Here is an 18,340-nt window from a genome sequence, read left to right as displayed (position 1 = left end):
TTGATCACAAAGCTCACTTTTTGACCTCTCACTCGAACTATAACCCCTATAGATTCAAATTTGCCATGAATAATGACTTTTATGATGGGGTTATCAAGTATCGTACTCTATGTCTATCTTTTCTCGCTGATCTGCCATCTTTGAAAAGAAAATGTTTTTCATTTGTTGATAACTTGATTTTTCTGGACTGGAATCATCTTTTTTACATCAAAAAGCCTGTTTATCCCTTATTGGTCAAAGAATTTTATGCAAACATGACCTATCATGAAGACACTGCTCATTCATATGTAAAGGGCCGAGACATAGTTTTAAACAATGAAACTATCAGTGATGCCTTGAAGTATACTGATGTTGGGCCTTGTGCTTACACTTTGGTTAAGTGGGATGAAGGAGTTGGAATTTCTTATCATGATGCATGGCTCACATTTGTGAACATGTTTCTTTAATTGATGGTATTACACCCACTCACAAAGCCCTAGGATATGAGCGTGCTCAGTTGTACCGAATGGTCAACCACATTATTCTACCTCAAAGTGGCTCATATCAAAGGGTTTCCTACACTGATACACTTGTTTTATATGCCTTCGCATTGTATAAATTGTATAAAAAAAGAGGGGGGTGAGAAAAAGATTAACTTTTTGCCCATTTTTTCGAATTTTTCGCCGTAAAGGGAATTCAAACTATTTTATCGACATGAGTGTTTTAAATCGAAAAAGATTCCAACTATCTTTTTTTTTTCAAACCATTTTTTTATATTAGCATGGTGGTAGAAAGAATACTATACTGCGTCTAGATTTAAAACTGCATATGCCTAGCTTTGCTTTAACCATGGTAATGGTCCAAAATTGTTAGTTCATAGAGAATCAAAGTGGATTTAACAATGAATCACGAAATGCTATGGTTCTTAACATTTTTTTCTTAATTTATTAAAACTAGAATCTTTTTCAGAAGTAATTCATAGGATCATGCACTTTTTCCTATTTATATATAAATAGGAAAAAGTGCAGTTAGTTCGATCCAACCTATTCTTGAAATAAACAACTCGCACACACTCCCTTTCCAAAAAAAACCAATACATCGAGCACTACACTTAGATTTATTGGATTTGTTTCTAAAATATCGGTATTAAACCCGAAACTTCCGGCGGATGGCCAGTAACTCAAACAAAGGAAAGAATCGATTACATTTTTCATATGATCTCATCTCCTCTTCTATTATGGATAGACTAATTTTCTTTCTATGATTCCGAATTTGTTTTATTTAGAATTTTTTTAATAATATTTATATATTAGTGGTCGATCAATTGGATTACAAAATTTCTCATAAAAATCATATTTTTTAGCTAGTTTTTTTTTTTAATTGCAAAATCTCTAGTTGTTTTATTTTAATAAATAAACACTTTCTAAAAAGATTTCCTAATAATAATAAAAAGGGTGGCATTGTGCTAAAAAGGGAAGGAATAAGGCAAGCAGTATGTTAATTTCTCAACTTTACCTTAAAAGAGTCCTTCCCCTGCGCTGCGTTCTTGGACAAACGAAAAAAGAATTTTTGAGGTGAAATCAAAATAATATAATTCTAAAAAGCAAGAGCAGCAAATTAAGTACACGTAAAAAGAGATATGTATTTGTATTTTTCTATTTTTTTTAGAGTTAAACAAAGGAATTCACAAATAAAAGTGCTAATGCTACAACCAACCCATAAATTGTTAACGCTTCCATAAACGCTAGACTAAGCAATAAAGTACCCCGTATTTTTCCCTCTGCCTCTGGTTGTCACGCAATCCCTTCTACTGCTTGCCCTGCAGCAGTGCCTTGGCCAACCCCAGGTCCAATAGAAGCAAGCCCTACAGCCAACCTAGCAGCAACAACGGAAGCAACAGCAATCAGTGGATTCATGATAAGTTCCTCTCATCCAAAAAAGGGGAAATGGTTAATGATACAAGCAACTAATTTTGACTTGAATTTTTCAATTAATAATAAAGATTTATTCAGTCGAAATAATTGAGGAAAAAATGAAGAAAAAATGAAGAAAGAATATTTATTGAACTATTGGAACTAATTCGATATTTCTCTATTTTTCTATTCCCATCGTTTTTGTAAATCCATACAACTTTTGTTCTTATCTTTCCTTAAAATAAAATTTTGGAACCATTCTTTTCTTTTAGAGTTTTCTTGATTCAATTTTGTTAGTCATTCATCAAGATTCAATTCATAATTACAGATGAATATAGAAGGGCTTCGTTTTTTTGAATCCCTATCGAAATTGACAGTAGCAGGACAAATTTGGATAACTATATTTATAGTTGGTTTTTAGATAATTCGTTAACATCCAATATCTAGTATCACATATACATGTATTTCTTCTATACCGTAAACCAATTGTTCGTGTATTCAATTGGATTCGAGAAGCATTCTTTGAAACCTTTCAAAAGACTTAAAATAAGCATTCTTTGAAACCTTTCAAAAGAGTTGCCCTTTAGCTATTATATTATAATTTTATTATATACACCCCGGCTTGACTCCTCTTTCAAATCTTAGTCTTAGGTTTTTGCTAGCCCTTTTCTTCTTTTTGATTATATCCTCGTTTATATCCATATGGTATAATCAATCTAAAAAAATTCGTTGGACCGAAGAACTGAATCTTTGCAACGAAATATTGAAATTTGAGTGATCTAAATGGAATTTTTATTTATTGTTGAATTGAATATGAATGAAATACAAATACGTTCTAGTTTTATGTAATATCCATTTTAATCACATGTCGTAAACGGAAATATCCTACAAAGTTCAAAGTTAAAGTTCTTAATATTTACATTTACAACATTAATAGACTCTAATAAAATAATATTCAAATTAGATCTATATTATAATGTAAAAAAATATTTATGTTATTGATTGAATGAACAAAATAAAATACAACAAAAACAATACCAAAAAGTTATTGAAAAAAATTGAAAACAAAGATTCTTTTTAGTTTAGTAAAAAAAATTAGGAAAAACATCTTTTAAATAATAAATCTTTTTCCTATTTTTTTTTACAGCTCTCAAGTAATCTTTTCTTTTTTTTTTACTAAATCATATATTTATTTATATTTTGATTGCATTTAATTTAACCCCGTATTTATGAATATTCAATTAATAGAATCAGAATTCAAAACTTATTTGTTTCTCTTTTATGTATTTTTGTTACTTAAGTATATTATCTTTAGCCGCACATATATTGTGACGAGTCAAACTAAACTAGAAACTAAAAAAAAAGAGTATTTTCTAAATTTGTTAAGTTAATGATGGCCTTCCATGGATTCACCTATATAAGCCGCAGCTAAAGTAGCAAAAATAAGGGCTTGAATACCGCTTGTAAATAATCCAAGGAACATGACAAGTATAGGAACTACTAAGGGTACTAAAGAAACAAGAACAACAACTACTAATTCATCAGCTAATATATTTTCGAAAAGTCGAAAGCTAAGCGACAGGGGTTTTGTAAAATCTTCTAAGATGTTAATTGGTAGAAGGATTGGAGTTGGTTGGATGTATTTACCAAAATAAGCTAATCCCTTTTTCGAAAGACCCGCATAGAAATATGCTACTGATGTAAGTAAAGCTAATGCAACAGTAGTATTTATATCATTTGTGGGTGCAGCTAACTCTACTTGAGCATCCAAATCGGACTTATTGGGGTCAAATCAATACGTTCTAAGAAGAAATATTGGAATCTCTTTGATCTCATAAGTATCATACCAAATCCCATCAATCGAATCGCTTTTTCGAGAAATACGAGACATCTAAGTCATACAAGTAAAGCGATCTAAAGATTTCCATTTGTTCCTGAATAGCCTCCTTTAAAAGGGCTTCTGCTTCTCCAGTGAATGTCTTCGTAGAAGATATTATTTCTTGGAATTGAGGTTTATTCGTTTTTAAGTAAGCACGTAATTCAAGGAGAAATTTCCTTACCTGTCCAATTTCTAATGAATCAAGATAACCATTCGTTCCGGTATAAATAGTTATTATCTGTTCTTCCACAGTGAGAGGAGCTGATTGGGATTGTTTAAGTAATTCGCGTAATCGTTGACCTCTTGCCAATTGATTTTGAGTAGCTTTATTGATATCAGAAGCAAATTGTGCAAAAGCTTCTAATTCCGCAAATTGCGCCAATTCCAATTTTAATTTACCAGCTACTTGTTTCATGGCTTTAATTTGAGCCGCAGATCCAACTCTGGAAACCGAAATACCCACATTAATCGCATGTCTGATTCCAGCATTGAATAGATCGGCGGATGACATGTAGAATGGGACTCTATCTTTATTCTCGTCCGATTAATCAGTTCTTCAGAGGATCTATCAGACTAGGATAGAGTGAATAAATTGATCAATTAATATGAATATTCAATTATTTCTTTAACTTGGAATTGATTTGATTCACATCTTTCATTTGTGATACACATCTTTCCCACTCACGATCCATGTAACAAGCTACACCAAGTAAGAAGTGTAGAACAATTAGTTCATAAGGACCGCCATTGTATAACCATTCATCAACAGATGCCGCTTCCCATATCGGGTAAAAGTGCAAACCTATAGCCGCCGAAGTAGGAATAATGGCACCCGAAATAATATTGTTTCCATAAAGTAGAGATCCAGAAACAGGCTCACGAATACCATCAATATCTACTGAAGGGGCAGCAATGAAAGCGATAATAAATACAGAAGTTGCGGTTAATAAAGTAGGGATCATCAAAACACCAAAACATCCAATGTAAAGACGGTTTTCAGTGCTGGTTATCCAGTTACAGAAGCAACCCCATAGGCTTTCGCTCTCGCGTCTCTCTAAAATTGCAGTCATGGTAAAATCTTGGTTTTTTTAATTATCAAGGACTCCCAAGCACACGAATTCTCTCTAACTAGATAATTGAGAGCTTGTTATTCAACAGTATAACACGAGGCATATATCAATATATCTGTTGAAAATGCTTTTATTCATCTAGATTGATCTAAATTGGCTTTTTTTACCCCACTCTAATAAAATAAACAAGACCTACTCGATCTGAAAGGGTGGTCTTAGATGATGAAGATGATGACTTTGTTCCTGAGGATTCTCCTTCTCTCTCCACTGAGGGTACATCCATCTCTACTGGGAAGAAATCTGCTTTGCTGAATGTGGTAAAAGATGTTGTTCAGGAGTTCGTTTCCTAATCAAATCACATGATTGCGATGAGCAAAGAGCAAAGAAAATTAGCTAGCAAGCATGAGAATTTCCTAAAGAAATCAAGGGATAGAGTGGCTGTGTTCATGACCTTCATTGATAACCTTCAAAAGGATGAAGACCCTGCCACTGATATTGAAGAGAAAGCTGATTCGGAGGGGAATGGTTCTGATGCCTAAGATTTGTCTCATGAAAACTGCTGCTGCTGCTCTCTTTTTGTCTCATGAATTCTGTTTATTTTGTTACTATTGAACTGTTTTTACCTTGGATGAATGTAATAACTCTAAATACTGCTGCACTTTTGTTAGTTTGGTTAGACCTTTGGACTGCTATCTAACCTTTTTTTTCTTGCAGGATTTGTATTGATGTTTTTGTTGATCATGCTTATTATTCGCCCTTGATGACAAAAGGGGAGTAATAGCACTAAGATAATAGGATGGTAAATGTGTCCTAGAAATTTTTTTGGCAATGCTGCAGCTACTAGTACTTCTTTTGGGATCTTTGTCCAATTGCTGCATTAAAACTTGATTTCACATGCTGAATCCTTTTGCTGCTGATATTAGCTTGATGTTGCTTATTTGATATCCTTTAGCCAAGATAAATGTATGTAGCTCTTTATTGTGCTCTCTTTAAGAACAATGAAAAACAGGAACAAAGAGAAAAGCACAAATCCAGGGGGAGCTAATCCTGAAAAGGAAAGGGGGAGCAACATAAAAGCAAATGACAAAAATCAAAGGGAGTTTCTAAACCTTACTCAAACTCATTTCCTTTTTGACCATTGCTTAAATCATGTTTGTCATCAAGGGGGAGATTGTTGAGTTAAGAAATTAACTAAATTAATTAGTGATGACAAACATTATTTTTGGGCAAAATAAATAATTAGTGTTGATTAATTATAATTACTTATTACTAATTATTTATTGTTGCAGGCCAAAATTCAATAAAACAAAGGCATAGATTCAACCCCCCTTCTCTGAGTTCAAACAGAACCAAAATTAAAAGTTTGTTTAAAAGGGATCATAACAGCAACTAAAACAAAGGCATAGATTCAACCCCCATTCTCTAAGCCTACCATAATCTTCAAGTTATCTACTAATTTATTTAAATTATAACTATATTTGAATAAAATATTTTTTAAGTAAATGAAAATTTCATATTCACCTACATTTAAAATTTTATCAACAAAAATTTAAGTAAATTATTTTTTTGTTGATGCCATAAAATAAAAGTAACAAAATTATCAACATGCATTTTTTGAAAAAAAAAATTAATAGGAACAACAAACTGATAAGTCATCAATTTTTTTAGTTGTCAAAAAATTTTTCTTGTAACATTTTTAACTTATACGTTACAGGTATTTAGAAACATATATTTAATTATCTCAATTATTTTTTAAAATATAATATTTTATTTATATTTATTTACAGAAGTTAAATCATTATGGAACAAGCCTTCTATCCCAGATTAAACTGAGATTTTTCCACACACAAAAATAGAAACATAATAAAAACATAATCCATTTGCTAAGGAGAAATAATCATTCATAACAAAACAGAAGACATTGCTAGGTACTGTACAGATAAGAGAAACATAAACAACACACTTGAACAAAAGAAATTGTTAAATAGCAATGTTTATTAAAATGTAAACATTTTCAAGAAGATTCTCACCTCGTAATTAGTCAGGCAGTACACACACGAGACATTGGACACATCCTCGACAACACCCATAACGCTACCGGTAGGGCAACTAGTAGACCGACAAACCACAGGTTGTTCAGGATTTGAAAGTTTCTTCGGCACCCACCACTACTCAAACAATTCCCTTAAGACCTGTCTGCACCTTTCGACTGCTCCAGAAGCACATATAACTTCAAAAAATTCAACTCCACTTCTGTACTTTATCTTCGTTATTACATAGTAGCGGCATGCCACACACGTAACCGGCTTCAACGTTGCCTTCTGTTGTAGCCCTAGCCAGCTGCTCTATTCCAAGGTCACGGTGGCCAATCGAAAAATATTGCATCAATCCATGTCAGAATAAAGCATCTGGATTTTTCGCTTCCACGTAGCGATCAATAAACCTTCTTTTAGGCCGGTCAAAGTGATATGAAGAGGACACTAGCAGCAGATACAACATCGTCGCATACTTGTAGACAATAACGAACATCGCTACATCCAAAAACACCTTGCAAGTTACCTGCATGTAAAACGGTTTCTGAATCGAATTCGATGCGACCTTCGTGGCAATCTTCACCAATGTCACAAGAAAGAAGATTAAACAGATATTCGACTCAACAACTACATTCCTTTTCTTTCTATCCTTCTTGGATATTCCAACAATTTACAAAAAGGCTGGGTTATTAGAGAATATCAAGTAATGACCACAATGCATCCTGTTTGTTATTATTATATTTTTTTATTTTAATACACTGACATTAGGATTCAGTACCTCATATGTTTCTTTACTGATGCTTTTAGATAAGACCAAATAACAAGAGAAAAGAATATTATAATATTATAACTTTTAGCATCGCGTAATATTACATTATATAAAGAGTAACATTTCCTATTAAATTGTTTCTATGAATAGAGAATACAAAGGGAATGGTTTAAACAAATTTACTGTACTTCTCTCTAAGGTTAGAATAATATAATATGTAATACGGACTTTATAATAACAATAATAATTATAGCATATTGTACGAATATAATAATCCATTAATACATATATTCAAGTTCATTATTCAACTTTTCTAGTAATTTTATACAACATGATATTCTGATTTTTCTTTTCTTCTTTTTTGTTCAGAAAAGTGAGGATTTTCTTTCTTTTCTTTTTTTTTTTGATAAGGAAAAGTCAGAATATCTTTTCTTATTCATATACTAGAAGGGACCATATTTCAGGATTGGTCTATTTTTTACATTATTAATAACCCAATCCATAAGCTCAACATCCGTTTTAGAAAAATATAAAGCTCCATTACTTTTCTCTCATAGGTATTGACTGCAACCAAGCCCAACCCAACTATGTGCCAATATGACCCGCCCGACCCTTTCCTTTGTCACTCTCGCCAAGCTTCTCTGTGCCACTTCGACACTTCTTCTCTGATCCTCTCTGGCCAATCTAATCCTCGGCTTGAATCACCACTCCTTGTCATCCATGGGGATCGAGTCCGGTTCCGGTGATAACACTAACGTTTCGTCATTCTCGGAACGCAAGCATCGTGGCAGATTCGCGATTCAACGAATAGGCAATTTTTGCACCGCAATTCTGTGCGGAGTAACTTCGTGCAACTCGAACAGCATAAACGGCATGATAGCAAGTGGCAGAAACGTAAACTCGTGCGTTTCTTCTTTGCGACAAATGACGTCCACAAGCCCAACTTCATTGTTATTTGAGTAAAGTACCAACTTGATTCTGTCCATTTTCCAAAATAACAAGACGATCCTTGACTAAAAACACGTTCTATTACGATTACTAGGGATTTATTTATCCTTATTATTCTTTAAATAATATTTTTAATTATATTTTTATTCATTATATTAATATTTTTTTTAATAAAAAAGTACAAACTAATTAATAAATTATTCAAATTTAAAAATATCATTTATTATGAAACCAAACAAATAATTTTTAAATATATAAATAATAAACATTAAAATTCAGTTAATATATTAATAATAATAATAATAATTCTATGATATACTATTAGTATTATAACTAATGAACACATTATTTGATATATAGTAAACTTTTTTTTACTAGTAACAAATTTAATTTGTTATCTCTTTAAACTAAATTAATAATTCTATTATGTTTTATTTCATTTAGTATTAGTAGCCTACTCATAGTGTATTTTAGTGTAAAGATATCAAATAGAATTATTAATTTAGTTTAAAGAGATAAAAAAATAAATTTGTTATTAGTCAAAACAAGTTTACTATATATTAAATAATGTGTTCATTAGTTTTCACTTTATTGTAAAAATTAACTAGATCATAATACTAATAGTATATCATAGGGTTATTATTATTAATGTATTAACTGAATTTTAATATTTATTATTTATATATTTAAAAATTATATTTAAAAATTATTTATTTGGTTTCATAATGAATGATATTTTTAAATTTAAATAATTTATTAATTAGTTTATACTTATTTATTAAAAAAGAATATTAATATAATGAATAAAAAAATAATTAAAAAATATTGTTTAGAGAATAATACAGACAAATAAACCCCTAACCAATTTAAATTTAGAGACAACTAGGTCCTTGTCCATTTTTTAACCTGACACGTCAGCAATTTTCATCGAATTTTTGCCGAAAAACTAACAGAAGGACCAGGTTGGCAAACGGAGTACAGGGTCAGGGACGTAATGGAACGTGCTTTTGGTTAAGGGTCGTCTTGTCATTTTGGGAAATGGACAGGGATCGGGTTGGTACTTTACTCTTGTCATTTTGTTAACATAAAACGAAATGCTTAACTCTAATTAATTTAAACTTACAAATTTATAAATTTTTTCTATATAAACCCAAAGACATTTCAGATCTAACAACAATAACCAACAACAAATTAAATTTTCTAAAGTAACCTCTTTGACACAAAAGTTGGAAAAAGCATTCATTAACCAATCAAAACAAACAACTTTCAGGGTGATCTCCACCGTTGGATTAAAAAACAAAACAAATCCAACGGCTCTCATTAAAAGTGCGCACTGGTCAGCGAAAGTGAAGTCTTATGCTTACCGGTTAGCCAAAAATGTTCGGCTCACCAAAACCGCGACCTTGAATGACACCTCAAGTTTCATATTGCCTGGCTGCTAAAGGAAGAGAGTGTATATAATGCTTTCTAACACAAGAAAAGGCACTTGCTTGATGATGCAAGGAGGTGGCGTTTGGGGACTTTGCTGCTGGAAACCTTTTAAAAGGCTATGGTACTCCTCCTATGATCTAGCTTGCTGCTGTTCCAGCCGTGGAGATGCGCAGATGGCATTGACCCATCGGGTCAACAGGTTCGGTTTTGCACCGGTTTGACCAGTTTTCTACCGGTCAATTGCCAAAATGGTTAAAAATTGAAAATGGACTAGCACAAGTATAAGTTCATTGGTTTTCTTATCGAATTGGTCAGTCCAATCCGAGTATAATAACTGTGCTAGAAGTGCACGTCTGGTCATATTACCTAGATTGAGTTAAACAGAGGAGCTTATGCATTTTATTAGCTTGAATGCTAGAATAGCCTCCTAGTTTGTTTTCTTCCCTTTTGGGACCTCTTGTCACCAAAAAAACATTATATCTCTTTCTCTTTGCAGATGCAAAACCATATACTTTTCTCTTACCAATTATATTTTTTTTATCTTTATATTTTTCTTACCTAACTCACCTCCACCAATGTTGTACCACACAAATCACCTCGTCCTATTTTAGAGTATCTCTCATCTTATTTACAATTTTCATCTTTACTTATGTGAGGTGACAGAGAATCCTCTGATTGTTTTAGTTTCCATATAGTAGGAGAAGAACTGTTCAATGTTCTGTATAGAAACAACCTTAATCCTAGAATTATTCATGACATAAACATATTAGAATAGATGCAAAGAGGAAGAATATGCCATGAAGTTAGTTTTTACTTTAAGCAACAGATAACAGACACCATAAAAGCAAAAAGGATTGTCATTAAATCAGCAGGTAATATGAGTGAACTATTTTGATAGTAATTATTGGGAACCTTGTAGGATAACTATAATCAGATATAAAACAGCGGATATTTTAAATTAAGATAAAGAGCGGGTAATTTTTTTTATCATTTAAAAAAATTGAATTATACATCAAAATTAATATGAAGCTGAATTTCTTTGACTAATGTGAAAATATATAACATTAATCCCAAGTATTAGTCTATTACTGCTAGTACAAGCCCAAGTCAAAGTCAACTAATAGATTAAGATTTAACTCTGGAAAAAGACGGTAAACATAGATAAAATAGAAATGACTCCTAAGGTTGAGAATAGTTGACTATAATAATTGCACATAATTCTATTATGTTCTGCAATACTCCGGTTTGTGTTATCTTGACTTATAATAAGAGCGCAGAGCTAGAAATAGTTAATACCTTGAAAGGCTTTTGGCTTGTCAAACTGATCGCCTGACATGATCCCTTGGTGGGTTAGTCTTGGCAACATCCACTACTATCATCCATCCATTAATAATCTGTAGCAAAATGAAATCATCAAAGATCACCTAACTTTTGTTATCTTATATTTTCAAATCCAAGATTCTTTTCATTTTCCATGACAACCAGGAAAGAAAGAAAAACAAAAAAACGCCGGTAAAGTGTGTAACACCAACCCCCCCCCCCCCCCCCCCCCCCCGGGTTTTCCCCAGCCCAAAGATACCACCACAAAATAAAAAATAGAGAACAGGGAAGAATGTACCTGGCCATTCATCTCTTTCAATGCTGCGCTTGCAGCCTCCTCTGTGCTGTACTCAACAAATGCATAACCCTTGGACCTTTTCGAAATTTTATCCATAATGATTTTGACTGTCAAGCATAACTATTTATTAGTAAAGGCAGAGGCAAGTTTGCATAACTATTTATTAGTAAAGGCAGAGGCAAGTTTGCTTTGGTCTTGAGATACTAAATATTAATGAGTAAATTATGCAATATGTGAAAGATGAGCTACCTTCAACAAGATCACCAAAGCCTTCAAATGCTGCACGTAAGGTTTTCTCAGATGTATAAAACGATAGCCCTGTTTAAGAGAAAAATGTTGTAATATTAAAATAAATTGTCAAGTGGTATCATATCTTTCGAGAACCAAGAATGCTCTCCTTAAGATAAAATTGTGTTGTCCCACACAATAAAATGTAGGTACATGGTATGGAAATGAAACTCAACATGATAGCCACAATAGAGCAATTAATACTTTCTTAATACAATGAACAATTTCTCAAGGAAAAAAAAAACAATTTTCTTTGACTAATATTTTTTTCATGTTCATTAACTTAAATATTTTTGAAAGGAAAGGCAGTTCTCATTTTTTTTAGTTGAAAAATCAGCATATAAGATATAACATACACAGGGACAGAACAGAAGATCGATTTATATCAAGAGTCAGTCTTGTGAGTACCTGTCACAAAAAGCTTTTTCGTTCGCAGGGGAGCTGCCTGACTTGTTTCCAAAGATTTTTGCACACTCAAACTGTTTTCTAAGTTATTACCTGAGAAAACCATGAATTAGGTATTTGAACACAATCTCATAGAAAGAAAATTATAAATTATCAACCTAAACCAGAAATTTTACACCAAATGTTAACTCAGCAAAATTTTTTTATGACCTATAAATGAAACTCACCTGCGCATTTCAAGTTTTGTATACTGTTTATCTAAAAAAAATACAACCTATATTAAATTAAACGGAATGGAAACAATATGATTTTTTCCTTGCATTTAGAAGGATTTTCAAGGCAATCAAGAATCAAGTATCACGTGGGCTAAAGACCAAGGATCTTCAAATGCACATAAAAGAAACTATCACAAAAATTATTGGAAAGATCGCTAACCTTCATAATCCTTATTTGCTGACTCAAAATTATTATCTGGTTGAACTGATAAGACACCAGGCACACCTGGGCCACAAAAGAACACTTAATGTGGAAATTTATACTTCTACACAAAATGACAGAATTTTAAGCATAAAAGTGCTAACCAGCTAACTCCTGTGCACAGTCGTCATCAAGTTCACAGCAAAAACCAAATATTTTTTTCCAGGAAACATGATATATGCACATCTGAGCATCCTTTTCGCTACATAGGGCAGACATTACTGTCATCTAACTTTAGGTAAAAAGAAAAGGGTGATAAAAATTAATGCAAAAGAAGTACGTTGTTCTTACTTTCCCATCACCTTGGTCAATATTTGAACAAAATAATCGACAATCTGAGCCTTTGTAACAATCCCAACAGCAGGTTTATCAATTCTAACAAGCCAATGCTTTGAATTCTCAAGAAAGAATAACATGTTAGTTTCAAATTGTAGTTTTGAATTCGATAGCAGACCTTCTTGACCACTTGATAGACTATAGTCCTTTTCCGAAGAACTGAAATCCGGATCAGGCCTAACCAACAAGACCCCCGGTAAACCTAAAAACATATCGGCACAATAACAGAAAAGTTACTTCAAGAATAATAGTATAATACCAATGGTAATTGCCAATTGTGCAATACTATACCACAGACTAAACTTCAAACATCTAAGATGCATTGTATTAATAAGAAAAGCAAGAACTTACTTGTGAGTTGGGAGGTTATTTGTGGATCAATGTCACAACAGAAACCAAAGTGTGTATCGCAGGAAGCATCATATATACACATTTGAGCATCTCTCTCACTGTTTCAAACAAAAATTATAGTAATTTTCAGCTCAACTTAAAAACAAAAAGAGAACGAGCATGAAAAAGGAGGCAAAACCTGGCAAGGACTTTGTGTAGAGTGTTGGCGTAATAATTGATGAGTTGTGACTTGGAGGTGACACCATGAGGTGGAGGCTCCATGAGTACCATCCAGTAGCGGTTCTTCTGTGTGGCAGAAGGGTATAGTGTTGCTGTTGCTGCTATACTTCTTGAAGATGAAGAAGAAAATGAATAAAGATTGCAATGTTTGCTCCTATTATTGGGTAGTGAAAGGCCCTGAATTTCGGTTGTTGTTACGTTTGGTTTCAGAAAGGAAAATGTATGAAATTTAGTGAATGTGACACAAAAAGGCATAACTTCCATCTTTTTTTTCTTTTGGGTAAGAAAAAGGGCTAACACCCGAAACTAGAGGTGTATGCGGTGTAGTTTGGTTTGGTTTGGTTTGATTTTTCGGTTTTTAAACTGTTTCACCTTCTGAACCACCAATGTTCTCACTTGTCCTGTGATCAATCAAACTGCAGAAATATAAAGGAAAAAAAATTAGAACCAAATATTCAGAACAAGAACAAATCAGAACAGAATCAAAATCCTACCCTTAAAATCAGAACCAAGAAGTGCTTGTTTGGGTGCACTAGAAAGAAAAAACTATCTTTTTTTAAAAACTACAACTTACATATTTTTTTTATTTTAAAAACATAATTTTAATATATTAAATAAATAAAAAATTACTTTTATATCATTTATACCCAAATACAATTACTAAATAAAATATATTTTTACATGAAATATTCAAACATAAAATTACCTCTACTTTTTTTAAAAATCTTTTAAAAAAAATATTATATTTTTGTAGAAGCTCACCCACAAAAGTGCCAAAAAAATCAGTTCAGAACAAATAAAAATTTAGAAATCAGTTCATAACCAAATAAAAAATTAGAACCAAATAATTAGAAACAAGAACAAATAACCATAACCAAAAAATCAGAACCAGGAACATATAATCATAACCAAAAATTAGATAAAAAAAAACCTAGTTCAGAACCAAATAAAATTCAGTTCAGCAGCAACCCAGGAATACAAATTCTGTTCATCAGCATTCAGCAACTCCATAAATAAAAAATCAACACAAGCTAGTTTTAATTTTGTTCAAATTGAAAAGATAAAATTAGAAAGTAAAAACAAATAAAATTACCTGAGGCATCTCCATTCTAGAGACTCGGAGAGCGTGGAGGAAGGTGTGGAGGATGATGGCAGCAGCGGACTCTGGAAGGCGTCCACGCTGCGAAATGCAGAGAAGGCGACAGCAAGGAAACGGTGGCTACCGAGGAAGGCGACGGAGGCGGCGGCTATGGAACCGAGGAAGGTGAGAAGGCCACGGCACTGCGACTGTTGCTGTGTCGCGAGGGCTGAATGGGATGCCAGTGTTGTTGTGTCGCTGTGACTCTGTCCGCCGGCTAAGAGTGGAGGGGTCTAGGTGCTATGACTGAGGAGAGTGGAGAGCTCTGTCACATTGTTGGTGGCGCTGGACTGCTGGATTGCGTGTGACTCTGGTATGTTAAAACATAAAATGTTAGTGATAGGAGTTATTAGTTAATACTCCCAAATTCGGAGGTGGAACTCAATTTCAATTTTCACCCTTACACCTTGTTTGGACTTGAGGAAAAAAATAGAAGGAAAGAAATTAAAAAAAAAAAATTGTTTAGATGAAAGAAAAGTAAAAAAAAAAAAAAAATATATATATATATATATATATATATATATATATATATAAGGGCATAAAATTATATTAATATTTTTGTTTATATTATATGTAAATTATAATTTATTAATGATAAGGGATAAATGTGTAATTTTATTAATGTTTATATATTTTTTTATTTTTATCTTATTTTTTGGTGAAAATATTTTTGTAGGTCTCACTATTTTTTTTCTCATCTAAACAACAAAAAATTTATTTTTTCACTTATTTTTTTTATTTTCTTTTCCTTCAAATTCTCTCAATTCAAATAATGTATTAAAATTTCAATAAATTTAAATTGGATCTCAAAATTTATAATTGTAACTCGTATTAATTTTTGAACTGATTTTAATTAGTCATGTATTATTTTGATAATTTACTTCAATTTGAATTTTAAAGCTCTCAAAAGTTTGAGTACTGTTTTAGAGCTCTAAATTTTTTAAATTGAATTTGTTATTGCAGTTTTTGTAGGAATATTAGAGAGCTAGTCAAGCTTCTAAAAAATTTGGTAACTCTCAGTCATATAGAATTTAGATAAGAAGTCCAAATCTTAGTCACGTGCAAAATTAACACACTATTCAAAGAAATTAGTTAAGAGGCTAACGCGAATTATTATTGTAAATTTTGGAGTACGAATTGAGTCAATTATAATTTTAGGAGTCAATTTGAGTTAAATCTCAAATTTCAAGAACCAAATTGAATATTAGGTCGAGAACCATTAGGATTAAAGATATTTTTGAGATTTTATTCATATTTTCAGTTTGATTTAGTTTGGCTTAGTTTAGGTTTTTCATTTTAAAACCAAAAATTAAATCAAACTATAACACAATTACAAAATTTTGATTTTTCGATTTTTAGGCTTTTCATCTTTTATTTGATGGGAAGTTCTACTTTGATGACGCCGAATTTGTCCTCCGGTGATGACAACCACACGAACGCCTCCCTCCAACGACACGTGGTACATAAGTTGGGTTTAAGACGTGACAGACTAAATATGACATCTATGGGAAGCGTGCAGGTCTTGTCAGCAAAAATTAATTAACGCTGCATTAGCTTTATAAGTTAAGATCACATTCGTTTGGGCTTTTTGTGGTGGATCCCGGTGGATTATGCCATAAAAAATGAACCAACAAAGACTTGTAGGATAATTTGCTCTAGACCCTTCTGTCAGATGTTGATGAAGAACGTTGTAGCAGATCTCGTTTTGCATAGTCCAAAAAAAAAGGCTTGTATTATTTTCTTTGTGGAATAATGCAACCCTAAGTCTCCTTTTGCTTTCCAATTTAGTTGCTCTGTGGCTCCTGATAAACGGAAGAAATATTACGTATAAATCCGCACGGGAGATATAAACTGTAGTAGCCTGCCACCGAAGTTATGGATGCATATCATTTTGATCGGTCGTGGATTTATTGAGGTTCGGTTTTGTCAAGCCCCCTTCATCAAGAGTGGAAGTTGGTGGCACTGAAAGCAGCAAAAATTGTTTGCCCTTTACAAATTATAAAAATGTTAGTGCCAATTAATTCATTTTATTCCTTTTAATCTGTATAGCAATATATATATAAGGTACAATTGTGTAATCCTGTTTAAGCTGATGGTTTGCACTGAGAAGAGTACAACAAACACCGATTAGTGAATTGGTTTTTAAGCTAAGCATTTTTTATATGAAAGCAGTATTCCTTTAGGATGAGCAAATTATCTGAAAGTAGTTTTAAGATAGGTATTTTCTCTAAGCATGAAGGTTATTGTGAATATGCATTTTTGTTAATTATGTTATGCCTGTATGTTTGCAGTGGTTGATTTTTAATGGAGCGTCAAAAGGTAATGGAAGAGCCGATGGGGGGGGGGGGTAGAGTAGATGAATGTAAGGACAAAGGGGGACATACCCCCTGACTTTGAGCGTATGAATGGTGATCCAAATGGGACTGAATAGGTTGACGGAATAGGGTCGAACTTTCATGATGTTTGAGGTCTATCCCTGGAGGATATACTCTAAATGGCATGGCGTAGTTTGGAGTCTGCTTATGAGTTCTACCGATCGTATGGAAAATGTCATGAGTTTGGTGTATGGAAGGGTGACGCTCGTAAGAACAGTAATGGGGAGTTTGTACGATACAGGTTTTTTTGCAATAGGCAAGGACTTAGAGAGAGGAAGCATTATAATAGAGTTGATAGGAGATGGGCTCATAGGGTAGAAACTCGCACAAAGTGCGATGTGAAGCTGTCGCTCTACCTTGAGCAAGACGCACAGCTGTGGAGGGTAAGGAAAGTTATGCTAACTAATGAATCCACATTTGTTGATAAATTTTGGTGAAATTGAGTGGATTTCATCATATAAACCCACATATATTCCCTTAAATAGCATAGTTTTGTGTTCTCTCCCTAAATTGTGCCTAATTGTGAACAAGCTCTTTGGTGCTTAATTCAATCAATTTTTATTCCATTCGATGTCTTGATTTTTTTATGAGTGATTTCAGCTGTATGATGCACGAAAAACTCGTCTCGCAACAAATTTCCTTCAGCAAGTATATCGAATTGTCGTCAAGTAAAAACTCACAATAGAGTGAGGTCGAATCCCACAGAGATTAACGGATTAAGCAATCAATGGTTAATTGATTATCCTAGTTAGACGAATCAAATTGGAGTGATAAGCAACAAGGAAATGTAAATTGGCAGAAAAGTAAAGAAAGCAATAAAGTGCAGAAAAGTAAAATGGCAAGAAAAGTAGATGTAAGAACTAAAAATAAAATAAACATTGGGATCAAGAGATATTGCAATCCTCCGGATCAAGTTCATTCTCATCTCTTCCTCAATCAATGCGTTCATTGATCTCCTTGGCAATCTTAAGTGATCGAATTACAATTCCTTGTAATTCAATCTCTCAAATCTTGATCAATAGCCAATTCCTTGGTCAATTGCTCATGAAAAGAGATGAAGTATGGTCACTGATTATACCACATGCATTTCCCAAATCAAGTGTTGTGAGGA

The 18,340-nt window shown here is 32.8% G+C and overlaps 1 protein-coding gene and 1 long non-coding RNA gene across 5 annotated transcripts; both read right to left on the bottom strand.

The window, feature by feature from the left end:
- Positions 1-4,525: 4,525 nt before the first annotated feature.
- LOC148545509 (uncharacterized) lies at positions 4,526-7,552 on the bottom strand. The gene is made up of 2 exons (XR_015899803.1): positions 6,872-7,552; positions 4,526-5,888 (listed from the first exon to the last, which is right to left on the bottom strand). It is a non-coding gene; the product is annotated as an uncharacterized LOC148545509 (long non-coding RNA).
- Positions 7,553-11,056: 3,504 nt separating this feature from the next.
- Positions 11,057-15,270, bottom strand: LOC107618435 (organelle RRM domain-containing protein 1, chloroplastic). Of its 4 annotated transcripts, none has more exons than XM_016320499.3 (10): positions 14,810-15,270; positions 13,676-14,132; positions 13,498-13,595; positions 13,102-13,348; positions 12,915-13,012; positions 12,769-12,834; positions 12,337-12,426; positions 11,890-11,958; positions 11,641-11,747; positions 11,057-11,416 (listed from the first exon to the last, which is right to left on the bottom strand). In XM_016320499.3, the coding sequence occupies exons 2-10, from the start codon at positions 13,978-13,980 to the stop codon at positions 11,339-11,341; spliced, it is 1,158 nt and encodes a 385-aa protein (XP_016175985.2). In that variant the 5' UTR covers positions 13,981-14,132; positions 14,810-15,270; the 3' UTR covers positions 11,057-11,338. The 4 variants fall into 4 exon arrangements, with proteins under 4 accessions (XP_016175985.2, XP_020965988.1, XP_088355698.1 ...); XM_021110329.2 differs by having other exon boundaries at positions 12,769-12,813; XM_088499572.1 differs by having other exon boundaries at positions 12,915-13,038; positions 13,113-13,348.
- Between the last annotated feature and the right edge of the window lie 3,070 nt (positions 15,271-18,340).

Source organism: Arachis ipaensis, chromosome B9 (assembly GCF_059453495.1).
Source record: "Arachis ipaensis isolate K30076 ecotype BB chromosome B9, ASM5945349v1, whole genome shotgun sequence".
NCBI lineage: Eukaryota > Viridiplantae > Streptophyta > Magnoliopsida > Fabales > Fabaceae > Arachis > Arachis ipaensis.
The sequence above is the reverse complement of the archived record's forward strand: the minus strand, read 5'-3'. Positions and strand labels throughout refer to the sequence as shown.

Coding starts and splice junctions, on each gene's coding strand:
- LOC107618435 (XM_088499572.1), bottom strand. CDS start 13,980: ATGGAAGTTATGCCTTTTTGTGTCACATTCACTAAATTTCATACATTT. Junction 13,039..13,112: donor TTGTTCAAATATTGACCAAG/GTGATGGGAAAG, acceptor ACCTAAAGTTAG/ATGACAGTAATGTCTGCCCT. Junction 12,427..12,768: donor AGCAAATAAGGATTATGAAG/GTTAGCGATCTT, acceptor TGGTTTTCTCAG/GTAATAACTTAGAAAACAGT.